The 21,848-nt window shown below is 38.4% G+C and overlaps 1 protein-coding gene across 3 annotated transcripts; it reads right to left on the reverse strand.

The window, feature by feature from the left end:
- Window positions 1-1,977: 1,977 nt before the first annotated feature.
- LOC133861572 (WD repeat-containing protein 26 homolog) lies at window positions 1,978-20,919 on the reverse strand. Of its 3 annotated transcripts, none has more exons than XM_062297361.1 (5): window positions 20,771-20,919; window positions 17,281-18,175; window positions 8,704-8,805; window positions 3,932-4,561; window positions 1,978-2,363 (listed from the first exon to the last, which is right to left on the reverse strand). In XM_062297361.1, the coding sequence occupies exons 2-5, from the start codon at window positions 18,076-18,078 to the stop codon at window positions 2,148-2,150; spliced, it is 1,746 nt and encodes a 581-aa protein (XP_062153345.1). In that variant the 5' UTR covers window positions 18,079-18,175; window positions 20,771-20,919; the 3' UTR covers window positions 1,978-2,147. The 3 variants fall into 3 exon arrangements, with proteins under 3 accessions (XP_062153345.1, XP_062153346.1, XP_062153347.1); XM_062297362.1 differs by having other exon boundaries at window positions 20,456-20,919; XM_062297363.1 differs by lacking the exon at window positions 20,771-20,919 and adding an exon at window positions 19,460-19,603.
- Between the last annotated feature and the right edge of the window lie 929 nt (window positions 20,920-21,848).

The following is a 21,848-nucleotide window of genomic DNA, read 5'->3' on the forward strand; positions in this document are numbered from 1 at the left end:
CCCCTACTTCCAACTGCCCTATCTTTTCAAAGAGACAATGCTCATAAAAATTATAGAAAACACACATAAGATCATCCTTCACTATCACCCAACATGATTAGAGACATGCAATAGTGAAACCATCCGAACCTGATGCTTTGTCACCATCCATACTAAGCAATGCCTAATGGACTTCCTTCTCTTGAAACAACCTCCCCAACCAATTCGCTTCACCAGCGTCTAGCATCCACACTGGGGGTGCTGCGCGGCTACCCCCCGACTCCCTTGGGGGTGGCTATCCTTTGCTTTTTTCTTTTTTTTCTTTTTTTTTTTTAATTTTTTTAAAAATAAAAAAATAAAAAAATAAATAGTTTTATTTATTTATTTTTTAATATATTTATATTTTTTTTTATTAAGATAGGTACGTGTCACCATCTTATTAGCTAACGTGGCGCTTAACAGAATCTGTCAAAATTTTTAACAGAATTTGACTCCAAGGATCAATTTATAAATTAAGCCAACTACATGGATCTCTAAATTCATGTTGATACCACATGAAGTGATTTGTAATTTAGGTCAACCACATGGATCAATGGTGTAATTATCTCTTCTAAATAAGAGACGTCTCTACAAAAGTGAAGAAGTCTTTTCGAAGAAAAATTCTTTCTAGTTGCCTCGATAACATGACACGTTTTTAATATATGACATTTTCTAAGCGTTTTGATGCCTAAAATATGCATAAATTTTGTAATTTGAGAATCTACAATTTTGTTGAAATCGTAGGAGATCCTAATCCATAACCACAACACTTCCCCTTTCTCCAAAAAGATCGAACGTAAGTAGTATGACGTCCCACATCACCTGTGTATAGGAATGGGTATATGTTTATATGTATATTCGCACCCTTCTTGACACAACGCGTTTTCAAGCCGTGATGGTCATGAACCTATCAGAACTCTGCAGTTAAGCGTGCTTCTACGAGAGTAGTACCAGGATGGGTGACTTCCTGAGAAGTCTAATTCGAGTGAGCCAAAAGCGAACGATATTGTGTCGTTGCGGTGAATCGTTACAGATAGTATCATAGTCATTGCCCAGTCTAAGATAGGGGGAGCGTGCACAAGCCCATGAGGGTTGCCAGTGGGCACTCGTTGGGACACCAAGAATTGGGTGATCCCGTGAGGATTGCCAGCGGGAACACTAAGTCCCAAGAGGGGGTGATTGTGACGTCCCACATCGCCTAGGTCTGGAAATGGGCATGTGCTTATATGTATATTCACTAAGGTTGGCAAATTTTTGACACAACCAGCGAATCCGACACGAACACGACACAAAGCTATAGAGTTTGGGTTTATGTTATACGAGTTCAAGTCCTGTTTATGACAAGTTTATAAACAGGTCAAACGGGTCAACTTGTGTATGCCACGTTAACCTGTTTATGACCCGTCAACACGTTTATGATCCGTCAACCCGTTTATAACACATTTATAACACGTCAACCCGTTTATGACCCTTATAAACGTGTTGTGATCGAGTTTCGCGTCTCAACTTGTTTAGTTAATCGTGTCGGATTCGGGTTGGCGGGTCAACCGAGTTTACCAGAACCCGACATGGTAACTTGTTTTGCCAATCCTAATATTCACACCCTTCTTGACACAACATATTTTAAAGTCGTGATAGCCATAAACCTATTAGGACTCCGCGATTAAGTGTGCTTATGAAAAAACCTCTCCATGGATACTTCTATATACTCTGCTTCAACCTCACAGAGCCACACCCTTCTATCATTGTAATAGCCACAACAAGCAACAACACAAGACACCCATGCCCAACCTTAAGGACCACTAGTGCATTAAAACTTTACATTCCCTTTTAATGCAAGTAAAAGCAGCATAGCTTTGTCTCATCTAGTCTCATTATTCTTATATAAATTGAAGCCTTACCCTATTGCTTAGCAATTAGCTCCAAATCCCTTTTATCCATAAAAAAGTAATCAATTAATTAAATGCTAAAAATGCAATGGTAGATTTATTATCAGAAACTTGTTGCACAATCCACATGCTTGTTTGATATAAATGTCTGCTTGCAACAGTGATAAAAGTATTTACACAAAAGCAATGATCAGAGAGAGAAGAAATTACAACCAATGACTCTTTGTTTCAGTCTCTTTCTCAGGTTCCCCCGTTGCAATAGTGGACGCCATTGATATGTTGATCCTTGCGCTTCATAGTTAGTTCATTTAGGCCCCATATCCGGATTGTACGGTCATCACTAGCTGATGCCAACATGTGGGGGTTCACCGGATTCCAGCTCACACAATTAACAGCACCAGAATGGCCTGGCAATGCCTCTATCAGCTCACCTGAGACTCTGTGCCAAACATAAACCTGAAATCGCAATTAAAATCCACTGAATCATGTTCTTCAAGAAAAAAGAAAAAAGAAAGAAGAAGAGGATAATTGTGCTCATCAATTCAAAAATTTTAAAATCAAGGAGTTACATAAACTTTGAGGCTGTGAAATTAGTTACCCGTCTCTAAAATGATAACAAAAACAAAAACATCCATAACAATAATGATATTGTTATTTTTTATGATTAATAATAATAGTAGTAATACTCTCTGTCCCGAATTTATACTCTCATAATATTGTTAGAATACTAATTAAATGATGAAATTTAACATTTCCTATTACCTTAAGCTTTGGGGACAATTAGTTATTTAGCATGGTATCACAATAAAGGTCCTAAATTTAAACCCCCCGTCCACAGTTTACTCCCGTTTCAATTAAATATTACATATGTTGGGTCTCACTTATTGAAGTGGCGTTTGAGCCCACGCATGAATAGATAAGTTAGAATATTAATTAAATGATTAAATCAATATTTCCTATTGGTTTAAACTTTTGAGATAATTGATAATTTAACAGATATTTGAGAGTGTATTCATACTTCAGTTCCAATTTTGTACTATGTAAATTCTCCACAAACATAATTGTTAATTTTTTACCTTTTGACATGGACAACAATTTTGAGACATTCCCAACACAGAGAGAACTTAGGTGCTATTTCTAAGGGAGTTGCAAGTGGATCCTGGGTTCTTTTCACCAGCCATTATGGTTATAGAACTGCTAAGCTTATGACATACCAAAGTGCCTATAATTACCACAGGAAATATATAGAAGATTCTTCCATGCCAGTTCTCTGTAGTAATTATAACCCATCCCTCTAACCGATTTAGCTCTCAATATTAAGATCATTCAGATCAGGATTTCTCTAATTCAGATAATTGAAATATTACAGATTCATCTCCCAAGGAACTGGATATGATAATTTTTTCATCATACAGACCAAGCAAAAGTCAAACAAACCAAATCGATCCATATAAAACAAATCAATCCATTATTACTCACCCCCATCTCAAACATATACTCCCACTCAATATTTTACAAAAGTTTGTAGTGAACATATTCAACCCTATATCTAAAATTCGTTTTCTAAATTTTTTCCTAAATTATAAATCTCATGTGATAAAAGATGAACTATCTAGCAATGTAGAAAGCAGTTAGGACTATAACAAGGGGTGGTATCGGAAAGTTCACTACAAATTACTTTTTGCAAAGAGAAACCCTCATGTCAAGAACATCCCTTCATCTTACAATGTGTCTCTAAGACTCACCCCAAAGGTCCATATAATTCAGGGTCCTGATATAGAGTTCAAGACAGCCCCCATCACCAACAAAAACAAATCAATGCGTGACATTACATATTATACATAAAACTTGCAAACATGATATCACAGTGTATCTAACATTTGCAAGCACACACGACACATGCATAATATTCTATTCTCAATCAAAATAGGCCCAATGAACTTTCAATAGAACCAAATTATTCCTTATAAACTAAGAACAAGCTTCCTCGAAGAAACCTGAAAGGATAAAATCAAAACCCATACCTGTGAGTCCTCACTACCACTGGCAACAAAAGCTTGCGCAAGTCCACCCAAGCAAGATCTAATCACAAACCGGGTGCGTTTGTGACATTTGTACTTGGCAATAAGCTTGAGGTCACCTTCAATGTTCCAGAGGTGGATTTCTTGGTTCAGAAGATTAACCAGTAAAAACCTATTATCCCTTGATAATGAAAAAGAGGTTATTGTTTGATCCTCTTCAATCAATCTTTCAACTTTTGCTTCCCTGTCAAGTAACAGTATAGCACTTTCTCTACAAATACTTATAATCTGCTTCCCATCATTCGTTATTTCCAAATCGGATATCCTTAGAGTTCGTTGCCCTTTCCAACACTCCAGCTCTCTCCCATCTATGTGCCACATGCTAATACTCTTGTCATTGACACCAGAGAAAATCCGTTTGCCATCTGGTAACCATCCACAGGACACCAGGCCAAGACCAGCTTTCTCATAAACCTGGAGGCACTCACCAGAAGAAACATCCCAGCGCCTGACATTCTCCTCCACTCCACAGGTAAGGAGCTCATGGTCATCAGGACTCCATGAAACAGTCGCAACAGGTTTCTGGTGACCACATAGTCTATGCTTTAAAGACACTTCACCATTCACATCAACCTACAGTTACAGCACGAAAATAAAATAGAATATGTGAAATAATAGAGTTTTGATTCGAGACCATAAGAGTGATATTTTGTAGATTAAGAATCACACAGGGATGTCTCCAACATAAGCATAAAGCCTCAATATGCTTAACAATTGATCTATAACTACCAAAAGCCATATCCAAGAAGTCCAAGTAATAGGAAGCCCAATTAGCAGAAGTCCCAACCAGAGATCTAAATAACAAGAAATTTGGCCAAAAATTAATGCATTAGAAAATGGCTCTTATTGTGGGATCAGATTTAAAGCTCAGGCCCAAAACTATCTCTATCTGACCCCATATACAAGTAATCATACACTAGAAGATAATACCTCATTATTACCAATATTTTAAGTAATGAAAACCCTAAAAGTAGTTTTACCACTCAAAGTTAATAACTAAGAGCTGGGCAGAAGAAGATGTTCCTAGCTAGCACCCAACCTCTGGTGCAATCCGATGAAGCACTGGAGGGACTAGTTTTTTAATTGCATCCTCAATTTGTAATGACTTATCCTCAACAACTAGTAGCAGCTGTGGTAGTGAGAATAACAATAATAGAGGCAGCTTCTTGAATTGACTTCCTCAACCAACAATGTCGAAACATCATTGCATAAAAAAGGGCATCATCTTTGCTCTTTCTTGCTTTCTAAAATATGCTTCCCTTCATTACGCATGTCTGAAGTGGTAGAAAATGAAAAGTTAAATGTCAAATAAGCATTCCTTCACGTACAACCATTTTCTTATTGTTTTGGGACTATTCTTTTGTAACATAGCTAATTAGGGATTTCTCTATGATGTTAAAGTCCATTGCTTCCAATACATTGCAAAGTACACACTTAAAGTTGGGAAGTAATTTAATAAAAAAATTTGTACACATTGCACAAACACAACTGCACAAACACAACTGCACCTACATTTAATAATCATCATTATATTCGTACTATTTCTAATCCTTCTTCATTAATTGTATTTAGGGTCTGTACCTTGAGTTAATTTTAAATGGTCAGAATTAGAAGTGATGCAAAGCATGTTGAAAAGACTTCTTACAAACACTTGAGCATCCAAAGAGGAACACTAAAGGGAAGCCTAGACATTCACAAGTTAGCTTGTAATATTACTCTCTGTTTCTTTTAGTTGTTTCTTTTTTTTCTGACCTCAACTAAATGTGTGCTATGTTAGTCTTTTTAAGTTTTTTATGTAATAACATGACTTTTACATCAGTCGTGACTTTTTGATTTGTCATGTGAACACTGCAAGACATAATTTAGAACCATCAGATTACATATAGTGATTATAATAGCAACTATGACAGGGCAACAGTCCAGTCTTATTTAAGGATTTGCTAAAGTTGTAACTGCGGCTTATGGAAAATTATGGAATTAGCACTTTGATTTCCCTTTTTAAATTCTTTTATTCTGTATATCATATAGAGATGTCATCAGGCATCAGAGCAAGTTGTAATCCAGTAGAATCAAGTAGGGGATTTGGGTATTTTCTCTAGTGTTTAGCCAGATGCCACCAAGGAGAAAAAATCGGCATCATAGACCAGCCGCTCAAACAAATTAGAATACAGCCCTTGATCAACAAGCACTAACTGGTATGATTGAAGACTTGAGAAGGCAGGTGAAGCTTGCTCATGTGTTGCGCTAAAGGAGAATAATTATCAAATGGCAACAAATCTGAGGGGGGTGACTATCAACATGAAGAGGAGTTCAAAAATCCTTTTCATAGCTGACACAATGCAAAAACGAGCAGCTATTTCCTTTAATGCTAGGCTTTGGAAAGGTGTATTAAGTTGGAGATACCAAATCAAACTACAACCCTAAATACCAAATATGCCCTAAAGCCCACCCTAATAATGTGGAGGCAGATATTTAAAAATGTCCTACTTCACCATTGGCACCATATCCAACATTCTTCTTAGCCATACTTTCGCCCTACTAGCTCCTTGGAATCATATCGGCCTTGTTACAATTTGCTTTGTTACCACAGAGCATATCACCAACAATCTCGGTTGACTTTCTCTATCATTTGACCTTGATTAGTAACACAACAAGTGCATTCATTTCTAATTCTACGTCTCCACACCAAGGCATCTCTAGATCCTCTTTTCAACATTGCTCGTTTTGCATTCGTCTAAGTAGGCCAATTTCAAACCATATAGCATGGCTTGCCTGGAAGCCATTCCAAACCAATATTACTATTACAGATACTCTTTTCAATTAGTGTAAATCAATCATAACAAGATCACAATTTATTAATATGATAGTTCTCTTTGCTACTGACTAAAAAAATCCTTAGCTATGGTAGTGTGACCCAGACCAAGACTTCATATCTATCTATTTAATTTTCCTGGTGACAAAAACTTTTTTTGATAAGTAATAAACTGACTTTATTAAAAGCGTCAGGCGCCCCTTAGTACACCGGCAGTATACAAGAGAAAACGCAATGCTTGAAGTAAAAAAAACAGCCCAAAAAAGGAAATAAAGAAACCCACCAACACCATCCCACGAGAGCCAGAGCTTACAAGAACAAAAACACCCCACCCCAAACCCACAACTAACACACAACAGACCCAACCAAAAACCCTCAGAACCCACCACCCTAAGACACGACACCCGTACCCCACACCCGACCCACAAACTACAGAACCTGAGCCTTTCCTCTCCTACTCCAGGAACGCACACTCGCACCGTCGTAGTTTATGGAGCTCTTCAGATTTTGCAGTTCTCTCCTCCCTTTGATCTTATGCCGTTTCCCCATACTATCCCGATGAAAATCTTCCTCAATGGCATCCAACAAAGCCAGGGCCGAATCTTCATCCTCAACACCATCGGACTCCCACTCCAAGAGTAAAACTAGAGCTTACAAACGCTACAATTTTGCAGCTAAGCTCTGCTCTCTTAATAAAAACTGCATTGAGGCATTCAACATTCCTCTTAAGCTAGTACTTGTGTATGGACCAACTTAACAACTCACTCATTGTATTAGTCGACAAACAACATGTGGAAATTCATGAGATAGTCTTGACCATCGACCATAATTTATCTAAAAAGCATATCACTGTAGTACAAATGGGTATGGAAATTTGCTATGCCTCTAATTCTAAAACATAGGTACTAGACATCTACGCATGTGTATTGCTACAGTAATAGTCAGAATATCATTAGATCGTCTTAAACTAGATAATGTATATATTGCCTCTTGACTGGGAAAATAACCAATTGAATTGTTAAATTCATTACTTATCAAAAAAAAGTATATCATGTTTCTGGCATAGCAATTCCTGATCAAAATTTGCTAGGTTTGTAGTAGATTGTCTTAATCTAAAACCAGTTATAAGCGAATGTGGCTACATTTTATGTTGTGAGTTCATACACATAAAGAAAAGCAGCTCATTGTTCAAAGCATCTCCAGTGAGAAAGAAAAGAGGCATTTGTCCCAACCAATCCCTATCCTTTCTCACTGAAATGCAGGTTAGTATGCTACAAGATAGCATAAAACACTCCATGATAAAACTGACCTAATATATAGAGAAAAGTTGGGACAAGAGGATATTTATCTTCACTCTCAAAGGCAGTCCCATCCAAAAGGAGGTACTTGATTCCACCTAACTTGAGAAAGAGAGCCACTTTCAACAAAAGTATAGTATGTTACGCAATGAACATATTTACTTGGGCGTGACAATTGGTTCAGTATTTCAGCACTTTCACTCCAATGCAATTGTTTCCTTCTTAAGAATAAAATATTCATCAAATGCTTGCAGCTTCTAAAAGGGTTGAAAACTGTGTGACTTCAGAGTCAAACATTTGTGCATATCAGAATATCACTCCACCGTACTGAAAATGTGATATTTTACACAGAAGATAACAAAAGAGCAAGCAAAACTAATAGAACTCTGTCATGTAGCTCAGGGCAGATATAAAACTATCACAGAAGGGGAAAAATGGAGAGAAATACTCTTCATAAATATGGAAGAAACTATAAAAATCATATAGCTTGTTAAACCCATTGAATAAACAGAGGAGAAAGATAACAGCAGAGAAGGAATAAATTCACATATGAGAACTAATAGTCCCGAGTCAAGACAACAATACTTATAGAATATCAATCTTACCTCCCATATGATTGCTGAACGATCATTTGATGATGAAGCCAAGTATTTCCCATTGTGTGAAAATTGCAAGAACCAGATTTCATCACTGTGCTCTTGTAATATCTATTCAAACAGGAATAAAGAGAGAGACTTAAAATAAAGATCCCAATTACACGTAGAAACCAAATATACAACAGAAACTCTCTAAATGAAGCAAATGCATAGTCCACTTGCATAAGAAAGATTGTCCAGAATAGAATAAAACAGAGAGGTTGGAAAAGAAACCAATGAAGCATTCTAAATGAATACAATTTAGAAATTACCTAAAAACAAGGGTCACCAGAGATGAAGGTTTAACCTGAACCAAGGCCTTTATTCCCTTCCCTTCCTCGAGGGACATTACTACTACAAGAAACCTTCCTAGTCTTTTCTCATAATAACCAAGTGCATTTACCACCCTCAAATAATGAATAATACCTCTTAAGGAATTATAGAACTCCTATTTTACCCTACCCCAAGTCTCAACTATGAGGTAAACGCGTGTACTCTGAGTGAAACAGCCTATGGTTAAATTAATGTAAGCCGAACACCAATTCAAAATATCCTCGATCAAGAGTATAGCACAGGATCTTTGAACTTTTATTTATGTGCTTTTCAGCTGCCTTAAGGACCTTTTAAAGACAAGGTAGTAAGGACATTTTAGTTTTTAAAGACAAGTACTGTAAATGCTACTCTTTCTGACTTCTCTGGATATAGAAAGAGGCCTACACTGATCACCCTATTTACTTAGTAAAGTTACAGAATAAATGAATCAATTTTTTATTGTTAATCAAGGTGTATGACAACTTTAGGAATCTTAAGCTCATGGGGCGTCACTGTACGTCCCCCATCGCCTGGGTATGGGAATGAAAATGTGTTTATATGTATATTTCCACCCTTCTTAACACAACGCATTTTAAAACCATGATGGTCATGAACCTATCAAAACTCTGCAGTTAAGCGTGCTTCTGCAAAAGTAGTACCAAGATGAGTGACCTCTTGGGAAATTTGGTTCGGGAAGCCAAAAGCGAACAATATTGTATTGTTTGGGGGTAGGTCGTTACAAATGGTATCAGAGTCATTGCCCAGCCTGAGATGGGGGGAGCGTACACAAGCCCATGAGGGTTGTCAGCAAAGACGCTGGGTCTCATGAAGAGGTAATTGTGACGTTCCACATCGCCTGGGTATGGTAATGGTAATGTGCTTAAATGTATATTTGCACTCTTCTTGCTTCATTGTGAGGTCGCCCGGGCTCTTTAGAGCTACGTTCTTACTTTATTTGGGGTGGAGTGGATTATGCCTCGAACGGTGTTGGAGCTAATGAATAGTTTTGGGGCGGCGATTTGGAATGGTCAACTCAAAGAGGCTTGGCGGTTAGCTCCTCTATGCTTGTTGTGGTGTATTTGGAAGGAGCGAAATGCTCGTCTGTTTGAAGATGTAGAGACGACTATGGTGGAGCTACGGAAGGGGTGGCTAACTACTTTATATTCTTGGATAGCGCCACATCATAGTTTGAGTGTCTTTACTTTTGTAGAGTTTCTAAATGTATTTCCTGTCCGACCCTTTTAGGGGCTCTCTTGTATACTTCCTGTGTATAAGGGTTGCGCCCCTTTGCGCTTTTTAATATAATTGCCATTACTTATCAAAAAAAAAAAAAAGTCGTGATGGCCATGAACTTATCAAAACTCCGCAATTAAGCGTGCTTCTACAAGAGAAGTACCAAGATGAGTGACCTCCTGGGAAATCTGGTTCAGGGAAGTCAAAAACGAACAATATTATGTCATGGGGGTAGGTCGTTACAGTCTCGGAATGAGATAGTGGAGGCTGATGCTCAATAGAGTTTATGGCTGAGGGTAAAAGTCATAGGGATTCCAAAAACCACATGGTTAATACCTACTTTCAGGTTTGAGGTGATATGGTACTGGCCGAACAGTCAATAGACATTCTAGGTTTATGAAAGTAGAGTTGTAGATTTAGGAATGAAGAACATTGGCTGCTTGTGGATTAATTAGAAACCATAGTAATATATGGAGTTGAAGAGGAGAGGATGAGATGAAAGCAAAAGTCAGAATCTAGAAAATCATAACTTCAATAATTTAACATAAACCCTGGCTATTTTATTTCTATCCTACAAATTTAATCCAAATTACAGAGACTGAAAGAGAGCTGAGCAGTAGTTAGGTGAGGCAAATGGCTCTAGAATTGTTTTTGATAAGAAAACGCAATTTATTAAAGAGTAATGCTATGAACTACATTTTTATTACGCAACTATCTCACAATGCTGACGGGGCAGTCTCGACTAACTCTTGGACCAGTCCTTGCTAAAAAAAAAAATTCAAAGGTTAGTTAGGACTGCTAGGTCAGCATTGTGGGATAAAAATGACGTATATAGCATTACTCTTTCTTAAAAAGCGCAATCTAAATACACAGAAAGTATACAAAAGAAACACCTACCTAGCAAAAGAAAAAAGATCAACAAATGGCTCTAGATTAATCATACAAGGGCTCAAAAAGCACACATTAATATGCCTCGGTTTGACAAGTGTATGACTGGAGCTTTTGCCCAATGTTCTAAGCCTTGAGAGGAGTTTTTTAATTCCCTTGCCTAACAGGAAAGAGGATGCCATTCTCAATATAAACCTCCAACTTGAAAGCACAACCAGCACATGCATGCACTAAATTAGTCTTTTTTTATATTTAAAGCGTAATTATTTTATTCCGGTTAATAGAGGCAAGCACTCACTAAAGCTACCATCATGGCTTAATATGTTGGATGGTCTCCCAAGTTAAACCAACACTGAAGATAGTGTTCCGAAAAGCAGGGAAAAAGCTACCCTTATAAGTGATATTTTGTCCCCTTAAGGTATCGAGGAAATAAATTTGGTTCAACGCAATGGTGAGTAAACTGTTAACCACCTTAAGCCAAACCATGCTCAACAAACTATGACTAGTTTCAAACATACTAATTATTGATGCCCACATCAAAGTCAAAGAGCTAATCCTAATCAGCCTAGAACTGCCCCCTTCATCTTTCCTCTCCAAGGAAACAAAGAAAAACCAAGAAAAACAAACGATAAAAAGCCATAGTGAAAGCATCAAAGCCTAGGGTTTGCAATGAATTAGGCCCATAATTGGGAAGTGGATGTCTTCGCTTCCTTCTTCTAGGTGTTGCACTCAGCCATTGTGAGTAGAGGTTGTAAAGATAGGCTTTAGTGGGTCTCTTCCAAAAGAGACTTGTTCAAGGTCAAGTCCTCCTTTAGCTCCTTGGCTTACTCTGAAAGTAGTCGCTTCCAATGGAAGAGTGTGTGGCAGAAAGAGGCTTCTTCGAGGGCAGCTTTTTTTTCATGGTCGGCAGCCCTAGGCAAAATCCTTACAGAGGATAATTTCAGGAAGAGGCATGTTATTATAGTGGGGACAGATGCTTATTGTGCAAGAGAAATGGGAAATCAGTGGATCACCTTCTTCACTGTGATGTGGCTTCCACTATGTGGAATGCTCTCTTTACTCGCCTTGGTATGTCTTGAGGTATGCCTATAAGAGCTATCGACTTGTTTGCTTGTTGGTGGACGTCTGGAAGGACGAGGAGTACTGTCTTCACTGCGATGTGGCTTCCACTCTGTGGAATGCTCTCTTTACTCGCTTTGGTATGTCTTGAGTTATGCCTATAAGAGCTATCGACTTGTTTGCTTGTTGGTAGACGTCTAGAAGGACGAGGAGTGCTGCGATTTGGAAGATGACGTCGAGGACTTGGAGAGGACCATGGAGGATATTTTAGCTTCGTTTTTTCATACTTTGTATCTTTGGACGATGGCTTTTGTATCCCCACTGTCGCTTAGTTTTGTCGATTTCCTTGTTAGTTTTTCTCTTTCTAGTTATGTAATTCATTTTGTATACTTTCGGTGTACTTAGAGGCGCCCTACGCTTTTAATAAGACTTAATTTGCTTATAAAAAAAAAATGATACTTCGATTACTTATCCAAAAAAAGATGTCCATTTCCACTACCTACCTCAGTCACAAAATTCTTGATTTTTATGTCAAATTAACCATCCTTGGAGTCATAAATTTTTTCAAAACTCCCTTTATATGAAATCCTCATATATGTCATAAGTTATATATGACTGCCCTCTTCAATCATACAAACTTCAAATATTTATTAATTCTTTTGTTCGTTCTAACCTTCCAATGCTTATATATTCAATAGGATCTCTTCGTTTGAGTCTCTAATACCTCACTAATAACAGTAACCTCTCAAGGATTGGGCATTCCACCATCCTCAATTTTAACAAGGAAATCAGCTTCCAACTATATGTTACAAATCCTAACTGCCATTCAGAACACATATACTTTTTTTTATAAGTAATAAACTGGTCTTATTAAAAGCGTAAGGCGGCCCTAAGTACACCGGAAGTATGCTAGAATGCGAAAAAGAAACTGCCCAAAAAAAAAAAAAAAAAACCTTACAACCCTAAAAAACGCAAACCCTCAAACCCAAAACCATCGGAAGACCCCAACCCTACACCATGTGCGACTTACTTTTCCTACGCCGGGAGGACGCGCTAAAATCACCATAGTTGATGGAGCTTACTAGATTCAACATTTCCCTCTTACCCTTAGTCTTTGGACACGCTGCCTTAACTCCCCCATGGAAGTCCTCTTCAATGGCTTCCAAAATTGCCAATGACGGATCCATATCCTCATCACTGTCCAACTCCCAATCCAAAGTCAAATCTAGATGTAAAACACCCAAAGGGTAAGGAGAATCGCCATCCTCCCCATCCCAAATCTCGTCGCCCTATTCCCACGCAACCACCTCCCCAAACGAACCAAAACCTACTGGCCACTTTTGGGATTGGGTCAAACCATTCACCTTGAAATCCTCTCCCTTAATGGCAGTCGAAGAATCCAGAGTCGCCGCACCTTCCTTAACAACCGGAGTCGACACAAACACGACCGACACTTTATGTGTGACAACCGGGCTCGGGTTGAGAAATCCCCGCCGAAGAAAATCCCTCACTGGAGAGGGAGGCTTACCCTTATCCTGCACTGAAAACACAACATCTACCTTCTCGGCTGGAACCCTTGGAATCAGAGATTGAAACCCCGTCCCTTGAGCTGGCCTCAAAGCTTCCAACGAATCAGCAAAAAGAATCTCTTCCATATGCATTTTTCTAGCTTCCCTAGCCTTCCGGTAGTATTTCAGGAACGGCTTAGAGTTCGACATCACAGTAGAAGAGGAACCCAACCTCTTTCCCAACTCAACCGCCCCTGAAAAAAAAAAGGAAGCAAGTGAAGCAAGACTGATAAGAAGGAACTTGCAAAGGCAGCACGTCGAAGGATAGAAAATTTGAGCAAGCAATAGCCGAAGAATAGGCACCCAAAGAACAAGACCCAACAGCATTACCTACCGTTGCCGGCGCCAAAGAAAGAATCTCTGGTAGCCTCAAGGGGGGAAAAGAAAACCTAGAATCAGTAGGACTCACTACCGAAGACGACGATCCCAACGGTGCCGGATCAACCAGAGACATTGAAGTCACCAAAGCCGACAAGGGGAAAGTCGAATCGTGAGCCTACCTGATTCTCGAGCTCTCGTGAAACCACAACCCCCGACACAGCCAACTTGACAAAAGGAAGAGCCAGACCTGAAAAGCCCCAGAAGAACACGAGAGAAGAGAAGCGGCCGTCGAAAACTTCTCCAAGACAATCTCTGGGGCAGAAACCTCTGAATGAGAAGAGGAATGCTCTACAAACGACCCAAACTTGAAAGATCAGAACCCAAACGCGCTGGGGAATCGATGGATCCAAAAATCAGAGCAAAACCCATCCTTATACCCATCCTTATGGCCTTCTTGAAGTTGAACCTCTTGGAACCAGCCCGTAGACAGATCCCTCTGAGCACAAAACACTTAGAAGCCCGACCCAAACCCAAACCCAAACAGCCCACAATCCGTTTCAGCCCAAAAGACGATGTCCTACTCCTGCCCAAGTGACTTGAGCGCCCGCATACCCAATCCAACCAAACACCAAGGGCTTGTTTGGTAAAGAAAATAAAATCCTCCCTCCCCCTCTTCACTTTTTTCAAAAACAATCAATTTCAAAACATTCTAACTTTATATCACATCAATAATTTTTTATTACTATTTAAATAAATAAAAAAATTCACTACAATACAAAACTTTTTCACTTTTCCATACAAATTCTTTTTACTTTATATCACATCTATCACTTCTAACTCCCACCCCCTTACCAAACAAGGCCCAAAAGACTCGAGAAACTTCCTGAAGATCCCATCCACTCGCCCCGAGTCATCCACAACAGCTTCGAAAACTAGAGCCAACAACACGATGGTCTTTACCCAAAGGACCAAAAGGATTCCTCTCCAAGGCGAAGCAATCCACCGCCTGCCGGACCGCCTCAGAGGAAGAAACTTCTCCACCTCACACCAATCCACCTCCGCTGACAGGACCAGAGCCTAACGACCTAAGGCAAGGACAGTTGAAGAATAGCACGCCGCCTCCGCAAACAACAAAGAGCCCACTGCCTTTCCCATAAAAACCTCAACCGAAGCGCCATCCCCCTTCGGAATCCCCTCTGAAGTAGACACCTCAGCACCCAGCGACCGAGCCTTTGATCCGAGAAAAGAAAGCATCTTCCGCAACTCACCCACAACCCAAGACCAACCCTAACCTTCATGGCCTTCAGGAAGCCAAATAGCCCCTTTTCGACCACCCTCAATGTAGGCTACCACCTCTAGGAAGCAGTCGGCCTTGTTCCCACCCCCTCGAAGCATCAAGGCTTTCGCATCCTCCCAGAAATACTTGATGAAGTCCTTCCCTAAAGCCTTCAAAGTCTCCTCAACAATGGCCATCAACCACGCTGAACCTTGGATACCCAAAAAAAAAATGAACCCACAAAACCCCTTCCTCCTCACTTCCAACTGGAGTTTAGACACTCCTACCTTCGCCAAAAAGGAGAAACATTTCGCTTCCACAGAGAAGCATCGCTCCATCTTTGCCAAGACTGAAGAGCTACAAGACAAAGCACCATGGAGACATACCCACGAAACACCCCTCAGCACAACCAATCAAAAACCAGCACCAAACGGGCTCGGAAAAGGAGAAAACCCGGTAGTCACACCTAGCAAGAACGAACCAGAACCAAGAACTAGCAGAACCCGCCTACACGTGCCACCGCTAGCAAGGGGAAGCAAAGGAGAGGGGGGGAGATGAAGAGAGAGGATGAAGAATTATTCACCAAATGTCAAATGGAAGGCACTTTTATTAATTAAAAAGATGTATACTTGACATGGCAGTGTTGCAGAGAACATTATGTTTCACGATCTGTAAGTTCGATGCAAAGATAGCCAAGCTCTTTATTTGACATCCAACGAGCTTCACGTGGCGGCCCACTTACTTTTTTCTCTCCATCTCTGAAAAAAAAGAGGTTTTTTTGTGCAGCTACTACAAGGAAAAGCAGCCTTTCCAAGAGCCATTTGTGTTTAAGAAAAGCTCATCAAACTCATTATGCGAAACGCCGCTGAACCTGGTCAAGATTCCAACTTCTCTTCTTATTTATGAGAAGAATGCCCCTTTCAACATATATCCATAAGCTTTTATTCTCACAATTCATGTAAAGAAGGAAAATCTCTCAAACACCTCCAATAAGATGGATGAACAGTAAAACCATTGTATTAACAAAATTCAATCTAAATTAACACAAACAGTAGCTCTTCTTTACATATGGTCCATAAAATCAACATGCCCCTTTCCAGGTCATTATCTTGCCTCCCACACCACCTTCCACTTGGAAAGCTTACCATGCTTCAAATGAGATACCCAACCCACCTTAGCATACTCAATTTTTAACTTCTTCAGATTGGTCAATTTTTATACAACTGTGGCCAGCCACTATTTTGAGAATGAATCAACCACTTATCATAGGTATTGTGGACAAAGACCCCTCACATTCTTCTAGTCTTCATTCATATTAATTTTATTTGAACTTCTTTCCTTCTATTCCAATCCAAATCAATTCCTAACCCTAATTGGACCATAGGCGTCCCCTAAATCTTTCATCCCAAAAACTTTATTCCTGAGGCCGCAGCAATTTACTTCTGATAAGCCATCACAAAAATAATAATAAGAAGAAGAAGAAGAAGAAGAAGAAGAAGAAGAAAAATATCCTCCATGCAGGCCTCAAGGAATAACCTCAACCTTTGGAAAACTCCATTAAATATAAATAGTCAATCAATAACCAATTTATTGTATGCAGTGTACATGACTTGTGATTTTACATATCATGAGAAAATTATACTTCTTGTGGCAAAGACATTAATGGTAGATAAATGCAGAAACATATGTTTTCTAATGCCCATGAAATATGCTTACGAAATGATAACAACCCCTAACATACCACAGACATGGGTCACCAGTAACAACTAACACAACCACGAAGAGAAGTTTCCAGTGCATTATTATCTTACAGAAACTGAGGATAAAAGTGAGCATGTCTAGAAACTATTATGAAGATAACAACCTTTAACTGAAAGGATTTTCTCTAACCTGTAAAGTTCGAGAAGGAATCTGATCTCGACCACACTGATGATCAGCGTACAATGACATTTCCTTATCCGAAGAGTTGTGAAAAATACAAGCATCTCGTTGCAAAATAAGTGCCTGTTCAACTAAATGTTCCAACCTTCTTTCAGGTATCATAACTGTTGGGGGAAGCAGTTTCTGCAATTCCTCCAGTAGCTTTGACCGAGACTTTGACCTCACAGTGTCTTGACTGCGAGACCCAACTAGAATACACTGTGAAGGGGCAACCATGCAGGAAGAAAGTTCACGAACTCTACTATTATTAATGCATAGAGGAGCAATCTCAGTCCTCAATGTCTTCAATGCATCCATGACCTTTTCTGCATCCAAAAGCTCAAAAAACTTCTGTTCCAGAATCAGAAAAGAGGCTGATTTAACAATATGTTCATCCAGTAGTCCAATTTTACGCAATGTGGCAACACTTTCATCCCAATTGCCATCAAGTATTTGCTGCATAAACAGATTTACCACAGAGGACTGTAAGTGTATCCCTGACTCTTCCTCTAGATGAGCACTACTTTTCTTATAACCAAGAGAGTATAATGCTTTGGCTATTATACGGACAAATTCCACCCTTTTAATAACTCCCTTTGTACCAACAACTCCTTCGTCCCCTTCAGATGATAGGGGCCGAGCCATCAAGTCACTTGAAGAGCCAAATATGGGCTCTATAAAAGATGAACCGTTGGAAAGACCTCTCAATTGTTCAGAGGACAATTTCATGCGTTTCGTGGCTGGTTCTTCATCCTCTACACCTCCCATGAAATGTGCACCTCAGCCCATATATTATTACGACGTAGAAAAACAATAAGGAGAGATGACTTGAAAGTGCCTCCAATAAATCACAAGAAAAAACTCCCTGTATAAGATAGTCAATGGATCGCTTATGAATTACTAAGTCGAATGTAACAAATAGGACAAGCAACCACAAAGACTCGCATCACTATCAACAAAATAAATTAAAATAAAATAAAATAAAAGCACACACACACACACACAATACCTCTAAATATAATGCATACATTAGCAATGTAGGCAAATGTATTATTCTACCTTGTAGATGTTTCTAAGATGAAATAATTGAAAATCCATTATATACTTACACCAGTTCCATTGTTGGTTGCACATGTCATTTTGGTATCATTCTACTAGCTAATAATGACAAAACACTCCCCAATAACCGCATCATATCCAGATAATTCTCAATAGTATCAGTTTATATAAAATATAGGGTTTACTTTTGTTGACTAGAGGTCAGCAACAAGGATTTCTGAGCAAAAGTCAGAAAACAGTGCTATACATTACGGAAATTGTTTCTATAAGATTAAGAAAACAGTGCTATACATAATGCTAAACATAGGTTACGACTCAAAAAAAACATATTCATAATACAATGCATTTCTACCTTCAACTGTAACTGGAAATTAACATATCCTATATTATATTTCCTAACTGTTGAGAATTGTGTAAAACAAACTTATCAAAAATTGTGTAAAACAAACACATATTTCTGATGCTTTTTAACCCATTCTTGGTGCAGAGTTAAGATCATCAAAGCCTTCAAACAAATATCACTTCAGTATTTCAGTACACTCATTTGAGTGACATTCAGGGTTTTTCCCTGGTGTTCTATGTGAAGATTATTAAATCCCAATTTGAAGGCAGAAAACACGTTTTGAAAAATTATGGAGGTAAAATGTCTTTCAACTGATAACAATAAAAATGAAACACAAATTTAGATTTTCCACACTGAAAGAGTGAACTGCTCCAATAGAAAAAAAAATTCACAATGCCTATTAGGCACCTATTTCACCAAATCATACAAACATAAGGCCAAAGACCCTAATCATCGAATGAGGGCTGTATTAAGACACCCTTTCTGTTTTCATAATTCTTGTTCAGTGGTTCCAAGGTAACAAAAAAAAAGTAAGTCAATTACCAGTAATTCAAAACTTTGTGTCACACTACAACTTAATGACACCTATACTATTTCTTTTCTAACAAATCCATTCAATTACAACAAACGAGTGTACAAGGAATTCCATATAACTTAAAAGTTTGCAGTTTTAATTATATTATGAAGATAAACAATTTTTGTCACCATATTGAAAAAGTCTAAAGATCAGGAGATAGTAAGACATACCATAACTACATATAATTCATACAATATCAACACATTCAAAGCTGGATTTTTTTAACTTGGTTTGCTTGAACCTCCACCCTTCTAAACTCCTTAGCATTCCAAAAACTAATTCCAGTTTAAGATGGAAACAATTCCAAACTGAGTCTGGGTTTGCAACCTTCATTTTCCCTGAGGCAAACATGATGGAAGGAAGCCTATATCTCCAGCAACATTTACTTTCCGTATGAGAAGTCTGATCCAATTATGAAAGTTATGTACAAAAGTCAACCAATCGTTCCAAAATCCAATTTAAGCCTAAGCCGTATCTCATAAACTGCATATGATTAATGAAATATCATTATACAGACTCGATTACAATAGCCTTACACAATAAAAACTCCAAAAGCAAGTATAAGTGATTTACATTGCATGACATAGAGAACACAGTTTTGAGAAGTGATTTCAGGGGCAAGAAACTCAAATTCTCTGTAAATAAAAATGTTCAAATTGAACAATCCAATGGAGCATTAATTGGATGATCCACATTATAAAAAAGAAAAGGAAAAATTTAATTATTTACTCGTGAAGCCGAAGTAGTTTAAGCAAACATTGCATTAAAGTACATGATCTTGAAGAAGACACATGAAGCGAATATAAACCCAAAAGTGTCCTCTGGAGAAGCAAGAATAGATCAAGAAAGGGAATTAATTGATTACAATCGCAATATGCATATTTTTTTTAGCGATAATTAATTAAAACACACACCAGAAACATCAATAAAAATGGAAAATCCTGACGTACAAGGCAATCAAAACCAATAGGAACAAGAATCTGAAGCAGATATGCATGAGAAAGAAATGTTTACAGGAAAAGTACAGTAAATTTAAGCACTAAACCAAAATCCCAAAATAAAAACTTGTAGCAAGAAATGAGAACAAACCAAGAACGTATAGAATAGTAAAAAATTAGCCCAACATTAGAGATAATTATGCAGTAAGAGAGCAAAATCTTGGATACCCAGAAAGCGATTTCGCTTTGGGAGCCGATTCGGATCAAAAGCAAATGAACCCAACACAAGAAAACAGATTGAGAATCCAATCATCAATAACGGGTAGGAGTAGAACCAAAGGAGCAAAGCACCCAAAAGGACTCTCTTTTTCTTATTTGTCGGTACATTAACAGTGAAAATTAAGGTGGGCAAGCGCCGGATTGTATTGGAGGTAATAAAGAGAGAGAAATTGTGAATATGTAAAGCGAAAGGAGCATTTAGAAGCAGGAAAGAGGGTCTAACACGTATTCGTAGCGCTTGAATTGAGGGAAAGTGTTTGGTACCTTTGTGGGTAGGAAGAACAGAGTGACTTCCCTTTGCGCGGAGGAAACCAACTCAATGGGGGGTTAATGGGGGAGAGCGAAACACAGATTGGTTTGTGAGTCCTACTTGTAGTAGTGGGGCTCTCGCGTTGGGCGTGGCATATCCTCAGACTTGGTGGCTCTAGGTGGTTCTGATGGTCCAAATTTCGGTCAGGTGAGCCTAACCTGCTGTCATATGGGCTGGGCTTAGGCGAGGTCTTAGGCCTAGCTATCTTCAACTTTTCAGTTTGAGTCGTTTGATTGAAGACAATGTTCATACTAATACTCATGATGAGTATAACTAGTTTGGAAGCCATGTTAAGCTAAGGTTACGCTTGGTATCCGAAAAGGGTATTCCATTAAGAAAAATAGTAATTTTTATTGAAAATAAAATAATGTGGGATGAAATTGCCTTAAAATAGACATTCTCATTGTCAATGGGGGAATGACTATTCCAATTATTGAATGTTTATCATTTACTCTAGCACTAAAGCTATTTTATTTCACTTTCTTCCATTCTTAATAAATGTTGGATTGGGCCTTTGACCATCTCATCTGAAAGTCAATTGGTGTCCAGTGAAACATATTTCATTAGGAAAATAAATATTTTTTATTGAAAATGAAATAATGTGAATTGAAATAGCCATTGAGAAATAGTCATTCCCTCATGAGCAATGGGAATGGTAATTCCAAGTATTAAATCATTATCATATCTTCTAATATTAAGACTATTTTATTCCACAATTTTTCATTCTTAATAACAGTTATTTCATTTTTCTAATGGAATAGTCATTCCACGTAACAAACGTAACCTAACACTTCATTTTGCATCACCGAATTCGTTTTGTTTTGATTTTTGAGATTTATGTGTGTAGTAGCACTATAAGCATATTAGGCAAAGAAAAATCCTATGACATAACGAGAACAAAGAATAGAAACTCTTGTGTCTCACCAAATAATGAAATAGCATTTATGTTACGTGCTCGTGTTTGTGTGTTTGTAAAGGGATGGAATGGGATTGTGAATGTGTAATGGGTTTAGAAACAAACAAGGCTACGGG

Source organism: Alnus glutinosa, chromosome 2, assembly GCF_958979055.1.
Source record: "Alnus glutinosa chromosome 2, dhAlnGlut1.1, whole genome shotgun sequence".
Taxonomy (NCBI): Eukaryota; Viridiplantae; Streptophyta; class Magnoliopsida; order Fagales; family Betulaceae; genus Alnus; species Alnus glutinosa.